Source organism: Eumetopias jubatus, unplaced genomic scaffold (assembly GCF_037043125.1).
Source record: "Eumetopias jubatus isolate StellerSeaLion01/CBP00866 unplaced genomic scaffold, mEumJub1_p1.0 scaffold_15, whole genome shotgun sequence".
NCBI classification, from domain to species: domain Eukaryota; kingdom Metazoa; phylum Chordata; class Mammalia; order Carnivora; family Otariidae; genus Eumetopias; species Eumetopias jubatus.
Window position 1 is genome coordinate 82,447,217 of NW_028274821.1, and position 16,040 is coordinate 82,463,256.

Here is a 16,040-nt window from a genome sequence, read left to right on the forward strand (position 1 = left end):
CACGCAAGGTCGGAAGACTGACAGACAACACATGCGTCTCTGGCCACCATGGGTGGGAAGAAAGGGGACGTGGTGAGTTACACACTGGTTCTTAAAGCTTCACTCAGAAGTGATGCCTGCCGGCTCTGGTTAGATAGCATTGACCAGAGCAAGTGTAACTTCAGAGTTAGAGAAGATAGCAGTCCCCCCCCATGCAATGGAGGAGGAGAGCCAGAAATGTTTAGTGAGATCTGTCTTGGCAAGCATGGTGCACCTCAGAGAGGGACCAGGGCAATGGGCCCCAGGCCTTAGAACCAAACTGCAAAGGGCAGCGGCGTGGTACCCAGGAAGCTTAGTGGCCTCCGGGGGCTTCTAGGGTGAGGGCAGGAGAAGCGCCTGACACATGGTAGGCTCCCAATAAATCCAGCCTTGCCTGGCCCCAAAAGGATGATGACAGAAGAATAAAACTGGGATATTAAAGGTCACTTGGCCCAAGTTCCTGAATCAGAAATGGGAAAAGAGAAAGGGAAATAAGGAGGGGACAGATGGGGAGTGGGAGATGGGGGAAATGATCCTCCTTACCTGCCCCCTCCAAGCAACAAAGCCCAAGCACTCAGCAGAATCCCCTGCTGTTCTCTGCGTGGTAGAAAGCAGAGTGTCACTCCCTGTCCTACCACCTAAAGTGACAAGTGTCCCATGGAGAGGACTGTCCTGAAAGACCCAGCCTCCCAGGGGTAAGGCCGATGTGCGACACAGAAGTTGGGGCTGGGTGACTCCCTGATGGCCCCACCTGCAGACCCAGCCTTGGTTAATGGAACAGACCCCAACTTTGGCTGTGCCTTAGGTTCAAAGCAAGGAGATCAGAGGCGACTTCAAACTGCCTTGACTAACTCAGTTTGCCTTGACATGACAGGTGGAAAGTACTCTCAGTTGTACTGAGAGCCATTCCTAAAGAAGGAAACATAACCACGGCAGGCAGTTACACCGATGACCCCAGTGGGCCACACCCCAGCCCCGGTCTTGGCCATGCGACTTGCTTTGGCCAATGGAACGTCAGCAAGTACGATACAAGCAAAGGTCTAAGAAGGTCTTCGGCACTAGGTCTTGCTGTCCCGGAACATTCTCTGATGGAAGCCAGTGCCATGGCAGGATGGCAGAATGATTAGGGTCCCCTGGCGAGACCCCTTGGGATGAGAAGCTCCAGCCCCAGCTGCACTCCCAGCTGAGTGTGGCCACAGAGTGACCTCAGCTATATAGTGCATGGAGCAGAAGAACTTTCCAGCAGAGCCCGGTCAACCCTCAGAACCAGGAAAAATAATAAATTGCCACTATTTTAAGCAATTCCATTTTAGGGTTCTTCATTATGCATCAATAAGTAGCTGACAGAGTGACCTTCTTTTGGTCAAATAAATGCACAGGATGCATATCGCTCAAGTACTGGGCAGGGCTGCCTTTGTGCCTCAGATTTAAGTGACACCCCTCCTTCTTTCCACACAGAGATGAATATGGCAAAGCCCCTGGGCCAGGGATGCCCCCTATCCATCCAGAGGACAGTCGCATCCATAAACGCCAGCAGAGCTTAAGTACTATCCAAGGGCAGGGAAGGTAGTCAGGTGGGGCCTCTTTGCCAGGATGACCTTTAAATTGACTCCTGAAGCAGACAGTTCACCAGGCAGACAGGGCGAGAGGGGGGAGGACTGCCAGCCAGAGGGACAAGCATGCGCAAAGACAGAGTGTGAACAGCCTGGTGCAGTTGGCCGCCTACAAGCGCCGTGTTATGGCTGGAACATCGCTATATATAGCAGAGTGTGGGGAGAGGAGGCTGGGGAGGCGGACAGGGCCAAGTTATTCAGGGTCTTGCAAGGAGAGGGAGCATGAACACCATCCTGAGCTCATGGAGGCTTTGCAACCACAGCAGCCTGGGTTAGACTGACATTTCCCAGCACGTCACTCTGACTACCGAGTGGAGGATGGGCTGGAGGAAGGGAGTCTGGAGGCAGCCGGTGAGAGCCTGACCCATTCCTTCCATCACTCAGGAAACTTTCACTGAACACCTACTACGTGCCAGGCACAGTTAGAAGGGTGGGGGCCTCGAGATGTTGGGGAGGACCCCGGAAGGCAAGTGAGACGGAACGTCTGAGGTGACCCCAGGCTGTCCCCAGGCTGCCCGACTGAGGGATGGAGGTGTCATTCCCTAAATGGGACCAGAAAGAGAGGTTTGGGGGACCACAGTGAGGTCAGTGTTGGATACATTGGGTTTGAGATGTCCGTGGAGCTAGCCGGGACGTGTCCAGCCTAAGTCCTCCATTTATGCCATGGAGGCAATAAGCCTGTCCCTTGGGGCTTCTCGTGCTCTGTGTTTCTTCTCCCGATGGAGCCTTTCGGTGGTGGGTGTGAGAAAGGGAATGGCCGGGGGTCCCAGGGTCCTGGGGGGCTGGGGAAACCCACGGGAATTTGTCTGCACAGAGGAGACAGGATGGGAGGAGAAGGGAAGCCAAGGAGTCTGGAGAGAGGAGGGGGGTCTTCAATACTGTCTGCCAACCTCCAGAGAGATGCCTGCCGAGGGGCAGGGGCACAGGTGCCTCGGTTTTCTCTCTGTAAAATGGGACCAAGAAACCAGATAATCCAGGTAAAGTTCTTATCAAGAGGCCAGAACCCTAACAGGCACTCACTAAGTGACCAATGCATTTGCTTTCACTAGCTTGTGAGACCCCAAAAGCAGAGTTAAGGTCCAAGAAATGAGGCTTCGGGGAGGCCTATCCAGCCCCAGGTTGGGAGGGAAGGGAGAGGGAGCCAGGGTCAGGGAGAAGGCCAGGAAGGGTGGAGAGAGGCCCCTTCTCCCTCTCCCCCACCCGCAGAGAGTGGCTGCCCACAGCACACCCCCATCGACTCTGTACCACCCTACCTTGCCGACATCCACAGGCCCCGGCTGTGCTGTCACCCCACCCCCACCCCCAGCGGCCCCCTGCACCTTTCTTTCCTCCCGGGGGTGGGGGGGCGCCCTGCTGGATGGCTCAGGAGCGCCCTGCTGGATGGCTCAGGACTCGGACAAATCCTCTCGCTCACACTGGCCCCCCAAGATCACAGTTCAGGTCTCTGGGGTGCCTCTACCAGTGTCTGCCCACGGGAATCCCACCCATCCTTCAAGACTGGGCTTAAAGGCCGCTACCTCCAGAAAGCCTGCCCTGACTGCACCTCCCCTCTCTCCCCACATCCACCTAAGTCAGAATGATGCTCCCCGTCTTCTGTCTCCGATCTCAGGCTTCTCCATGGTGGGGCAGCCTGCCCCAGAGAGGCCACCAGCTCGAGACAGCAGACCCCTGTCAGAGTCATAGCAACAGATGACGAGCTGTGAGCACCTTGCACATGCCAGGTGCTGTGCTTAGAGCAGGACGTGCTCTCTCCCTCCCTGAATCTTCACTCGGGCCCTGTGAGGTGGGTGGCACTGAGCCTCCCGGAGGGAAGCTAAGCTGTGTACTTGACAAAGACTCATGGTCAGTCACAGGCGCAGCTGAGACCTGAATACAGGCCCGTGTGACACCAGAGCAGGGACCTTGCCCGCCTCCCCATCCAAAAATAAGGAGGCCGGCTGTTCCAGCTCAGCCCAGGGCCATCTGCCTGCGGCCCTCGGTGCTGACGCCAGCTCAGCCCCACCTGCTATTCCAAGCTTCGGGCTCCATTTTCAGAAGGGCCCTGGCCAGCTGTGGGCCTCCCTCTCCGGGGCAGGGCATGAACTGGCCTTCCTCTGAGCTGGGGCCCTCAACAGGTGGGTCTGGGGTTCGCATCCAGGACCCATTGGTGGCCCAGGCGGCTGGACCAGCCTGCAGCCCCACCCATGTCCATGCCCAGCACCCCTGCCCTGGAGCTGCCACCCGATTTGAGTCTTCTGAGCAAGGATGGGGCTTTGAGGCCCCCCAGCTCAACTGACCACATCTCCGGCCCCCAGGAACACCTTGGGGAGGTCTGCACGCCCCCACGCCGCCATCCTAACTCTCTGCTCCAGCCCTTGCTGCAGGCCCCAGCTCCCCACCCCCCAGCCCCGGGCACGCTCTCTCACCTCAAGACTAGGACACACGCAGAGAGCCTCCAGCCACGTGCTCGTGGGGCTCCCAGGCTAGTGGAGGAGCCAGAGAACACTGGCAGGGGGCCGGGCTATGACCGTGGAAGCACTGGGTGCCCTTGCAGTGTGGATGGGCCCCAATCCAGCCTCCCCTCCTGGCCCAGGGGGCCAGAGCCCACACTGGCCAGGCGCTCCTGGCCCCTTGTTTCCTCAGCAGCTGTAACTTGGGGCTGCGTCTGGAGTTTTGGGGTGTAGGGGTGACACATGCCCCAGGCCGGCCAGTCTGGCTCTCAGGGGCTGTGCCTCCAGCCTGACTCTACAAACCCTTTAGCCGCTCCACATCCTTCCCCGCCCCCGTTAGCAGGCAGGCTACTCCTCCGAGGAGACCTCCAGGTGCTCTGCTTGCAGGAATCCCTTAGAACAGCCCCGGGAGAATTGGGTTCCCTTCAGTAAACATTTACAATCATAGTGAGAGTTGGCAAAAAAGCAAACATGGACCTTCGCCAAGGCTCACAGTGGCCCCTCAGCAGAATTACTATTATCCCCATTACAGAAGAGAAACTCAAGATTCTCTTCATTCATTCATTCATTCATTCATTCATCATTCCCCAAGTGCTGGGGTTGCAGTGGTGGCCATGCAGTCAGGACTGCTGCTCTGGAGGAGCCCAGGGATGCTGAGTGAGTCATTCCTAGTGGGACCGGGGGAAGAAATGGAGCCCCCTTGGAGGGAGAAGCGGGGGGGGGGGGGTCAGAGAAGGCTACCCAAGGAAGGACAGAGAAGCTGAGACCTGGACAAGGAGGGTGGGAGGCAGCCAGGTAAAGGCAGGTCAGCCCAACCACAAGTCAAAGCCATGACTGGACCCACGGGACTCCAGGTCCAGTGACCTTCCCACCACACCGCGCTGCCATACTGACTGCCTGTATGGCCAGGCCCTGTCCTAGGCATGAGAAAGAGGGGCTGTGCCACAAATATCCCAGTGTGGGTACAGCTATGGGAGCCCGGCGGGGCGTTGCCCTGGAGGAGTGGGAGAGGTCTAGGCGGGCTTCACCGAGGGGGCAGCGTGGAAGTTGGCCGTCAGAGGATGCATAGGAGTCTGCTGGCTAGAGTAGGGCTGGCCATGCAGGACTAGGGTGTGTAAAGGCTCAGAGATGAAAGCATGCTTAGCATTCCGGGAGCTGCACGTGGGAGGTGAGTGAAGGGGATGTGTTTGGGAAGGGGGTCCCTCAGAGCCTGTGGCTGCATCAGGTCAAGGGAGAAACCTGAAGAGGCCCGAGAAAAATAAGGCAGAAGGAGGAAAAGCTGGAATGGAGAAGGGAGAGAGGAGCCAGCGCTGGGGCTGCGGCTTGGGGAGGGGACCAGCTGCTAGCAATTGAGGCGCCTTGTTGGCTTCTCCATTCATTCCCCAGACTCTCTCGGAAGCTGATTAGCAATTGTTCCTCCAGCTTCTTAAGAGACCAGGGGATTGCAGGGAGGGAGGGAGGGAGGTGTGCCCAGAGAAGCTGCCAGGCTTCCGTGGAAGGATCCAGACGCGATTTGGAGTCCCCTCTGACACCCACCTCTGCCCCCTCCATGGTCCCTCCTTTTCCAACCAAACCTGGGAGATGGGGGAGGGGGGACATTCCTAAAAATACTGAGACGAACTGAAGCACCTTCTGAGACAGAGGCATTTAAATCCGTGGAGTGGGAGGGTGAGCGGGGCAACAGAAGAAAAAAATTCTTCGCTCATCAGACAGACCTGAGCTTGAATTTTATCTCAGGGCATACTTACTGTGTGACCTCGGGCCAGCAGCCTAGCCTCTCTGAGCCTCCTGGTAAGGTTGTCGGGAGGGTTTTAGGAGGCAGGCATGCACCGTGGTGGCACACAGTAGGTGCTCAGTGAGTGTGGACGCAGGAGGCTTGGAGAACTCGTCGTCCTGGAGCCGGGACCTGAAGGGGAAGAGGGCTAGAGAGGGAGGGGTTGGCTCAGCACCACGCAGGGAGGAGTGAGCAGCCCTCTTGAGGGCCAGCCAGACCCCAGGAAGGCTCTTGAACTTGTCCTTTGTCCCTGCACGGGGAGCTCCCCGGGCGTGGTGGCTGCACTTCACTTCTCTCTTCCATCTCGGTCCCTCCCTGCTGCTGTGTGTCCCCCACACGTCTCTCTGTGTCTGTATGTCTGTCTCCCTGGGCTTTGCAGCGCTTCTTTTTACTCACACCGTGCGTCTGTGCGTCTCTCTGCTGTGCTTTCTGCCTCAGACTCCGTTTCTCTGTCATTCTTCCCCTTTTCTGTTACCTTCTCTTCCTGAGAACAGAGGCTGCCTGAGTATAAGAATGGGGAAACCAGGCCTTTCCCCATAATGCCCAGCCCCACCCCCCCACACACACACCTGTCCTGGCCCCGCGGTGCCTCTGACTAACAGTCTGCTGTGCAGACCTGGCTTCGGTAAGAACAGAGGGCCTGCCCTTCTGGAAGGGCTCATTCCCTGCCTGCTGCCATGGGCCTGACAGAGGCATCCTCCCTCACAGTGGCACTGGCCTAGGACGTCCTATGAACTTGAATTCAGGTCCCCTCTTCCTGCCCTTGCCCCGGGTCAGGCCTCATCCTCCCGCTAACCTCCTCACTGTGCTGCAGGCCTCAGTGCCTCCCACCTGCCCAACCTCCCCTCCCTCCCTCCATGGCACAGTGGCCTTCCAACCCGCCTGTCCCTGCTCCAGGACCTGCTGCAGCCCCATCTCCTTCAGGAAAAGCCCAGCCCAGCTCACCAGCACCGGCCCCCTGGTGCAGGGCCTGCCTCCCCAGCTGCCCACCCTCTCTGCGGCCACGTGGGCGTCCGCCGTGCCCCCACATGCTCTCCCCTCTCCCGGCTCTTGTGGGCATCTTCTGTTCCTTCCAACTGACAGTCCCGCCTTCCCGGCACTTCTAGCCCCTCCAAGCCCAGCTCCAGTGGCTTTCCCTCAGCAAAACGTGGGTCCCTCTCAGCTCCCCAAACCTGGCCCTCCCTCCACCTAATCCTCATCCCTCTGGCTTGTTTCCTGGTCTATGTCCCTTGAGCAACTGGTTTCTGGGGCTGCCTGGGCAGATGAGGCCCAGACCTGCGGGGGGCTGTCTGCAGCCCCTCCTGCCAGCCAGCCCCGGATGGAGGCTTCGTGCCGGTTCCCAGAGGGACAAAGACATCGCCTTCCTGGCAGCCAGCCACCCAGCCAGGGCCCCAGGGCGGCTACTTGGCCAGCAGCAATCCCAGCCTCTTCAGAGCCACCCCAGGGGCCCTGCAGAGGCCCCGGGATCAATGAGCCTGGAGGAAGAGCGCAACTCTTGTGCAAAGCATATCCCTCTAAATGACTGGGTTTACTGAGGGGGGCGGGTACGCGCGTGCATCACGTGAGCCTCTGCTCCTTGGCGGGCTGCCTGGCTGCTGGCCATCGCACAGGGGAAAGGCTGGCGTTGGGAGGCCCCAAAGCTGGCATCCAGTCCTGGCTCTGCTCCCAGCCTTGGACTGTGTGACCTCCTTTCAGAGCCCTGTTTCTCCATTGTCCCATGAGGGCTAGGACCAATGTTCTCTCTGACCCTCACAGCTCAGACGTGCTGGGCTGTGAAATAAGGAACCCCCGCCAAATCTGTGCTGTGGTTAACATCAACCCTCAATACCCATGTTCTGCTTCACCAAAGTCCCTGTGAGGTGGAGGAGCAAGGTGTGGGTGAGGGGCTTTTGCAGATACGTGACTTTACTCCCTCCCCCTTTGGCTTTCCAGAAGATAGTGGGCAGTCTGGGCAGTGAGGTTCTCACTGGACACTCACCTTGAGGACACCCCAAGGGGCAGACAGCACAGTAGTTATGGCCACTTGGGGTCCCCGGCTTGGGCTCAGACCCCGATTCTGTCTCTTTCCAGTGGAGTTACCCTGGACTAGGGGCTTCTGGACCTTAGCACACTGGCATCCCGGGCTGGAGAATTCTGTGTTGTGGTGGCTGTCCTGCATATCACAGGGTGTTTGTGAGCAGCCCTGCAGCAGCCCCTGAGATGTGACAACCACAAATGTCTCCAAAAATTGACAAATGTCCCCTGGAAGTAAGATTCCCCCCGCCCACCCTGATTGAGAACCACTGCCTTAGACAAGTCATTCAGTTTTCTTTGCCCTCAGTTTTCCCACCAGTAAAATGACAATTAATAGTGATAAGGGGGAAAGCTCACTTGTAGTAAATGCTTAGTGAATGTGAGGCAATATTCTAAGTGCTTTACACATTTTAGGCGTTAATTCACTGACACCTCACCACAGACCTAAGGGTAGGTGTTACTGTCCCTATCCTACAGGGAAGGAAACAGAGACATTCAGAAGTTGAGTAACTCCCCAAGGAGTAACCCACAGCTAAGAAGTGGCAGATTCAAACAAGGCTGCCTGGCCTGAAACCCCAGACCCGTAACCAACAAGGTGATGTCAGAACTGACTGCGGCAATGTGTGGATAGTGTGTCTGGAATCGTCCCAGTGCGCACTAAATGCTGTGATTGGCCTCAATGAGCCTCTCCAACCCAAATGCTGGTCTGTTGTCTCTCCTATTGATTCTGAATCAGCGGACAGTGATTGCGCCACTACTCTGTGCCAGGGTTATTGCACTTAATCCCACAAGAAAGTTCTCTCCCGTGGTGCCTGGGTGGCTCAGTCGGTTAAGCGGCTGCCTTCAGCTCAGGCCATGATCCCAGGGTCCTGGGATCGAGCCCCCCATCGGGCTCCCTGCTCAGTGGAGAGCCTGCTTCTCCCTCTCCCTCTGCCTGCCACTCTGCCTACTTGTGCTATCTCTGTTAAATAAAGAAATAAATAAAAATCTTTAAAAAAAAGAAAGTTCTCTCCCCTGGTTGCAGAGGGGAGATGGAGACTCAGACAGGGGAAGGGCCTGGTCCACCATCACTCCACCCGCTGGGCCAGGCAGTGACCTGCTGTTGCATGGCCCTTGGTGGGACTCACGTGGGTACCCAGGTGGTGACAGGTTCCCCCTACCTCTGCCAGAACTGTGAAGAAGGAAGTGGACCAACTGGCACTGATGCTGAGGAAGAAACCCAGGGTGGGTGTCCCCTCCCTTTGTTTAGACCACACTTTCCAGGATTGGGGCCTGCAGCCTGTAAAGTGTTGCACACAATTGTGATTAGTTGCCAACATTAGGAACATTTAAAATTATGAGCTTCTGTATTGCTGCTTCCCCCTGCAATTTTGGAAGAGGTAGAACACTTGTATAGGTGGATAAGAGCAGGAAGTCAGAAGTCAGACCATGTGGGTTCCCATTCCAGCTCTGCCACTAACTTGCTGTGTGTCCTTAGCTGAACTACTCAACCTCTCTGTGCTCTGGTGTCTTCATCTGTATAATGGGGATGATACTAATAGTACTTGCTTCAGGTTTGTCATGAAGATTGAATGAGGAAGTGCCCACAAAGCACTTCTTTAGCACAGCACTAAACACAAAAGAAGCAGTCAAAATGTCAACTATCATTTTTATCATTATTTACTAGTGTTAGTATCAGGCAACACTGACCCTCCGTTCTCCCTCCCCCCATAGCAAACCCCAGTCAGAGCTGAGAATGGCCGCCAGTCTGATGGGCTGTGAGCTCTTCTGTTGTCCCTAGCCCGCCCCCAAGCACAGACCCCAAGCGGAGGTCCTTAAAAGGGCAGCATTGGGGGCCCAAGTCCTGGTTGCCATATGACTTTGGACCATCACTCCATGCGTTTTGCCCAGGGTTGCCATTTATAAGATGGAAGCACAGTACTTTAAAACCTGAAAGGAGCCAGACACAGGAGGCCACATACTCTAGGGTTCCATTTGCGTGAAGCGTCGCAAGGAGACAAATCCGTAGAGACAGGTAGATCAGCGATTGCCAAGGGCTGGGGGATGGGAAGTGACTGCTACTAAGAAGATTGCTTTTAGAGTGATGAAAATGGTCTGGAACTAGGTAGTCGTGAGGGTTGCACAACCTGGTGAGTATACTAAAAGCCGCTGAGTTGTGCACTTTAAAATCGCGAATTTTACGGTAAGTGAATTATATGTCAATTTTTAAAATTCTGAAATGGAAGTGTCAGGGCCCACCTGGCCTGGCGTTTGATGAGGATCAACTGAGAAATGGGCTACAAAGCACCAGGTCCACTGGGCGCCCAGAGAAGGTGCGTGCCCAGCACCCTGGCCATAGCTGGCTTGGCCCCTTGCTTGGAACTGGAGGGGCTTCCTGACCTTCAGCCTGGGTTCCTTCCCTCCCAGCGCCTTCTGTGGCCAGGATCTGGAGCGAGCCCTTATAGCCAGAGGCCAAGGCCACCGCCAGTCTGGCTCTGGTCAAGGATTATCTGCAGGGGTAGGGGCGGCTTCCTTACTGGTTACCGCTGCCCTGGTATCCTGAGGAGACCCCAGCCCCATAAAACTCAGGAATCCCCTAATTGCTCCCACCCCTGCTGTGCCTGGCCTGTGTCTATTGGTTTCCTGCCTACGAGGCTGAGACGCCCATAACCCTTACCCCAGGCAGGGCCTGGCCTCTCTCATCACTGTCTCTCCTCAGGGGCTAGAGCTGTCAAGGGATGAGAGCTCAGTCCTAGTACGCATGACCCTGTCCGCAAGTCTGGAGGCTCCTCGGCTCAGCCTCAGCTCCTGGGTACCCAACCTGCTAAGGCCCAGCTCCCTCGGGGCCTGGTGGCTTCAGGGTGTCGGTCATGCCCTGTACCTCCTTCTCCTCCAGAATCTTCTATGTGTGCCGTGATTCCCTACGCCTGAAGGTGTTTGGCTTTATCACCCAAAATGATACCCAAGACACCTTCCATTGCCATGTCTTCCAGTCCAAGAAAAAGGTGAAGTTCTCTCCCCAAGCCCTTCTCCACCTGCTGAGGAGTGGGGCATATGTCTCATCTGCTCCAAGCCAGGGCCTGCTCTGGACACCTGGGAGGCCTGGAGGGGGGATGTGTGCTCAGAGTAAGGCACATCCCCCCGAGGACTGGCATGTTCCTGCGAGCACACCCGCAAGCATGCATTCAGGGGCACCCAGTGTGTGTGTACATGCACGTACATGCATATGCATGCTGTTGACATAAGGTCTGTGCACATCTGCAGGCCCATGCTTGTCCCGCGCCTGCGTGCATGACCGTGCACACCCAGGCCTTCACAGGCCTCCTGGTGGGTGTCCACGCATTCGTGGTCACCTATCCGGGCCCGTACATGTGTCTACATGCGTGGCTGAGCAGATGACTCTCCTGGGGCTGTGTCTGCCCTTCTGTGGCCATGCTGTTCACACCTGCCTGATCCCGAGGGGCTGTGCTTATGTGTCCCCACCCCCACATCTGTACACACATGGCTGCTCTGTGTGTGCAGAACCCATAGCGCAGCAGTGAGGACCGGGGCCTGGCCTTGAGGTTTACCGTGAGCTCAGCCTCCAGCACCCGCAGCACGTGCAGACTTGACCAGTGACCCGCCATGGCCGGCCAACTCCAGCTTCACCATCACCAACAAGAGCAGCACTAGCACCACCCCTGAGCTTCAGGGACCCCAGATCCCAGAGGGCCCAGACAAGCGATTGGCTCCAGCTCCCTCAAGGTCCCCAAGACGGACCCTACAGGTGTGCAGATACAGGTGTGAGGCTGCGCACAGTTGCACTAGCCATCAGAATAGGAATGAGGACGTATTTCCTGTCTGCAGTCTCTAGCTCACCTTCCCCTCCCCCCACCACACCTGCTGGAGCCTCTGTCAGCACCTCCCTCTCTCCCCTCCTTGGGGGCCCCCAGGCCGTGGCCCCAGATCCTCAGCTCCTGCAGATGTGGGAGGCTGAGGCACAGGTGAGAGTGGCTAATGGGCAGGTGAGCTGGGTGGGTGGGGGCCAGACCACCCCTTCCCACCCCACTGGCCCAGGCCTGACTAGCTGCCTCGGGACAGGTCCTCGGGGCCCGGCTAAGTGCTGCCAGGGGGTCCAGAGGGAGGCCCAGGCCCCCGCCACCAGCCCCTGTGTGCCCCCCAAGCGTCTGACACTTCCAGTCCTGGACAGTCATGGGGCCCACCTGGGGAAGAGAGGGCCTCAAGAACCAACTCGGCCCACCACCTGGGAGGCCGTGCGCCCAGTGGGAGTTGGGAACTCTGAAGGTCCTGCTCTGAGCAGAACTCAGAAAGACAAGGAAATGGCAGGTCCAAGATGGGAGGGGACTTGCACAGGGTCGCCTGTCCAGGCAGTGGCCAAGCCCACGTGACTGCAGGGTCTCTTGATTACCCTTTCCCATCCCCCAAACCCAAATTAGGTACCAGGGTCTAAGCAAGTCAGATCCCCAATTTTTTTAAAGCCCCAGTGGGCTCCATGAGGCCACCTTCCCAGGGATTAGGTGGCTGGCCCAGATCCTAGGGCTACTCTGGGCCTACAAGATACTGTCTAGAATCCTGCATAAGTCCCCCTGCCAAAGCCTAGAGAGGATTAGCCGCTTGCCCAAGGTCACACAGCAGGAGAGGTGGTGCTGTCCAGCTGGCCCCTGTGTGCTCTCCCGTGCCACTCTCCACAGGCTGCCCTGGGTCACCTCACACCCTGTGGGGAAGGGGCCCCTCCGGACAGGCCCTATCTCCCTGGGCAGACACGCCTGCTCGTGGTCAGTTCTGGTCAGCCTGCCATCCCTCCAGAAGCGGTCAACTAAGGCCACACTCAGATACGGCAGGGAGGCCTCAGGCCCGACCCCTCATGCCGGCCTCTCTGAAGATCAGACCGCAGCACCAGGGCCAGGAACCAGCTGTCCTGACCCTCAAGATTGCCCCGGCCCCTGGGGAGGCACCAGGGGGTGTCCAAGGATAGGGCAGGCCTGCCTCAGAGGCATGGTGAGGCTGCTGAGATGCGGAGGACGCTCTCGTGCCTCCTTCCCACCACCGTCCACAAGGCCCCAAGGCCTGGAACGGGCAGCATGTGGACAAGGTCACGCAGGGGGTCAGCGGTGGGCATGACAAGGAAGCCAGGCTCTGGCCTCCCGGCTGGACTCTGGCTACAGCGCAGACAGAAGAGGCAGAGAAGAGGAAGTGGCGCAACCTTCAGGGACTGCTGCTAAGACAGGTTTAACCCACGTCTGCGGGATCATGTAGTCTCCATTCTGCCCACCTCGCATATGCCCATGGGCTTCATTCAGGCCAGCATTCTGTGTCCCTGCCCACATTCCGTGTCTGTACCCGACCACTTGATACATGCGTGTGCCATCAGCTGGGAGGCCGTCCACATTTGTCCCCTGAGACCAAGCCGGAGGTCCAGGTGGGTGATGGATGGGACAATATGACATGAAGCGAATCTCCTCAGGATCCCAAGAAATTATGGTGTCCAGCTGACCCACTTCGCAGGAAAAGAAACTGAGACCCAGGTCGTTCAAGGACACATCGAAGGATCCGGAGGTACAGGCATGACCTGTTCTTATGCTGCCCCCTTGTGGCTGGAGGAAGGACTGCCTCCCACTGCCCAGCAGATCCCCTGCCGCAGATCCGCAGATCCATTGTCTACTTTTCTCCTTCTCAGGCCGGCTCCCCTCCACCCCTGCCCAGGGGTCCCATCCCCTTCCTGTTGCTCAGTCTGGGGAAGCCTTAAGGTCAAGGGGCACCCGAGTTTCCCCACCCCAGAGCAGGACACCTGGAGGGGCAACCAGCTCCGTGTTGCTGAGTGAGTGGTTTGCACAACCCCCCCCGCCCCCGGCAGCCCCACGGACACACCTGGAGTAACATCTCCAGTCCTCACCTCCTTACCAGCTCTGGTTTTCTACATAATTTTCTTGAAGTTCTCGACTTCCTTGGCCCCGCTGAAGAGACACACTCCTGGTTTTCCTCCTACCTCCCTGACTATTCCCTCCCAGACTTTGTGGGCATCTTGCTCCCTTCTGCCCCTGAATGGTGATGTTCCCTGGGCCCCTGACATCGCTGCTCTTGGCTGGATGTGGGGCTGGATCACCTAGCAAGCAAGCAGGCAGACAGGCAGCCTCAGGGCACCAGCAGACCAAGGGTGCCAAAAAAGGGAGACCGGTAGGAAAATGTTAGTTTTTATGAACCCATCCATTTGGTGATGATAAAATTTTTGTAAGACACCTAAGTGTTATGTTTGACAATTTAGATCCTTCCTTTACACCGACAGATGTAGGGCGGGCACTGCCATCTTTTCAGTGCTCAGGGTTTCTAAGGGCCTTGCCTGGGTGATCTTATCTGCTCATTGCTTTTAACTACCAGTTCAAAACCTCCCGACTCCCATGTGCATGTCACCAGACCTGATTTCAACTGCCCCCTGGAAACTTCCCACCAGTGTCCCCCTGGCTCTCAGGCTCAACAGATCAAAATCACACTTGTCATCTCTTGTCTGGCCCTCTCATCCAGCACTGATGTTCCCCTGGGTAACTTCATCATTATGCTCACCTCCTCCGGCTCCCTCCCACCACAGCCAGCCCTTCACCAAACCGGCTGAGCCGATCTCCTTAGTAGCTCTGGAATCCACCTCCTTCTCACCACCCCACTCCTGCCTTACCCTGGTCCTGGCCACCACTGTGTCTCCTGGCTGGCCCTCCTGCCCCCAGCCTCTTCTCATTGCTGGCTCTCACATGCCCATCTGACCATGTTGCTTCCCTGATTGAGCCTGTCCCCAGATCCTTGTTAGCCTCAAATACAGTCCTTACTCCGAAGACTGGCCTTGAAAGTTCCCACCCTCTGCGACCTCATTTTCCACCATCCATGATCTCACACTGATGCTCCCAGTACGGAGAGGGTCTCAAAGTTTGATGGCTGATGAATAAACTGGACAGGAGGGTGTGCTGGCTGGATGGGGGTGGGATAAGGCTAGATATATCATCCCAAGCTGGCGATGACTTCCAAGTTTGTCCAACCTGACACTTAAGGCCACCAGCCTGAAGATGGTTCCTGATCAACTTGTCCACCTCCCATGACGGGGAGTTCCCTCCCTCTCACCATCCCTGGTCAGGCCCTACTGTTAGCATACTGGGCTCCTGGAGTACATGGGGATGGGGGCAGGGAGCTGGAACTCGAGAGACCTTCATCCTCAGGGACACTTAACTGCCCTTTCCTCCCTGGGAGTCTCAGTTCCCTGGGTCTGGTGCCCCCCATTATGGCTCAGCTGGGGCTCTGGGAAGCCAGTCTGGGCCAGATGGAGATTGCCAGAATAGCCACCAGAGGGCAGTGCTGCCCCATGCACGGCCCTTGGGACGGCACTGTCTTTGTGTCTCAGACTGCGTGGATCTTTCAGATTTGAATGTGTGTGTGTGCGTTGTTGTATATAACGACTGTGTGAGTATATTACTTTGTGTGTCTTTGGGTGGAGGTGTTTGGCTAGGCCAGTCGGTATATGTGGTTGCCCATTTTTGTGCACATCGGGTCCCCCAATTCCTACCCCAGGAGGGAGTGTCTTCATCACTCCGAGGGTCCCAGGGAAGGACAAGAGCACAGCCTCACTCTGCATGATCCTCACCCTCTAAAAAGCTCCTGCCACCATCACCATCACCACAAACCTCAGTGGCCACACGTGGGCCTCAGGCACCTGTCGAGTAGGGAGGGCAATGACCCCAGTGAGAAGGGGCAGCCGTGCTTGCTGCTGGCTGGATAACTAGGGTTTAGAGACACAGGCCATCCTGACCTTTGGGGCCCGTGTGGGCTGGGAGCCCCCCAGGCCCTCCTCCCCAGCCTCACATCCGTTCCTGCCCACCAACACTCTACAACAGGATGGGGTGAATAAAACCCCGTATCACAGAGGAGGTGTGTTAATTTGGCCAGCCATGAACTGGACTGCAGGGCAACCAGGTAACTCAGCCCCAGTCCCCAGGCTTCATGGTTCGGGGCTCTGGAGAAGGGTGTGCGTGTACCCCTGCTCACTGCTACAACAGAAGGACATGCCTGGGAATGAGGGTGCTCAGGGGAGGGGAGCTGTCCTGTTCCCGGGGGTGGTGAGAACAGAAGGCATCTTAGGACAGGCTTGGGAAGGGTCTGGGAGCACAGGAGGGGGTGCCAGCCAAAGAGCAGCACGTGCAAAGGCACTCGCGTGTGAGGGAGCACAGCTCCACCAGG

General features: G+C 57.2%; 1 protein-coding gene across 1 annotated transcript in view; it reads right to left on the reverse strand.

Moving 5' to 3' along the window:
- Positions 1-5,871: 5,871 nt before the first annotated feature.
- The window catches only part of NDUFA8 (NADH:ubiquinone oxidoreductase subunit A8), a 39,370-nt gene continuing 29,201 nt past the window's right edge, over positions 5,872-16,040 (reverse strand). Inside the window, exon 4 of the mRNA XM_088019261.1 lies at positions 5,872-5,982. Within this exon, the coding sequence (XP_087875387.1) occupies positions 5,872-5,982 (111 nt within the window). The remainder of the gene's footprint in view (positions 5,983-16,040) is intronic.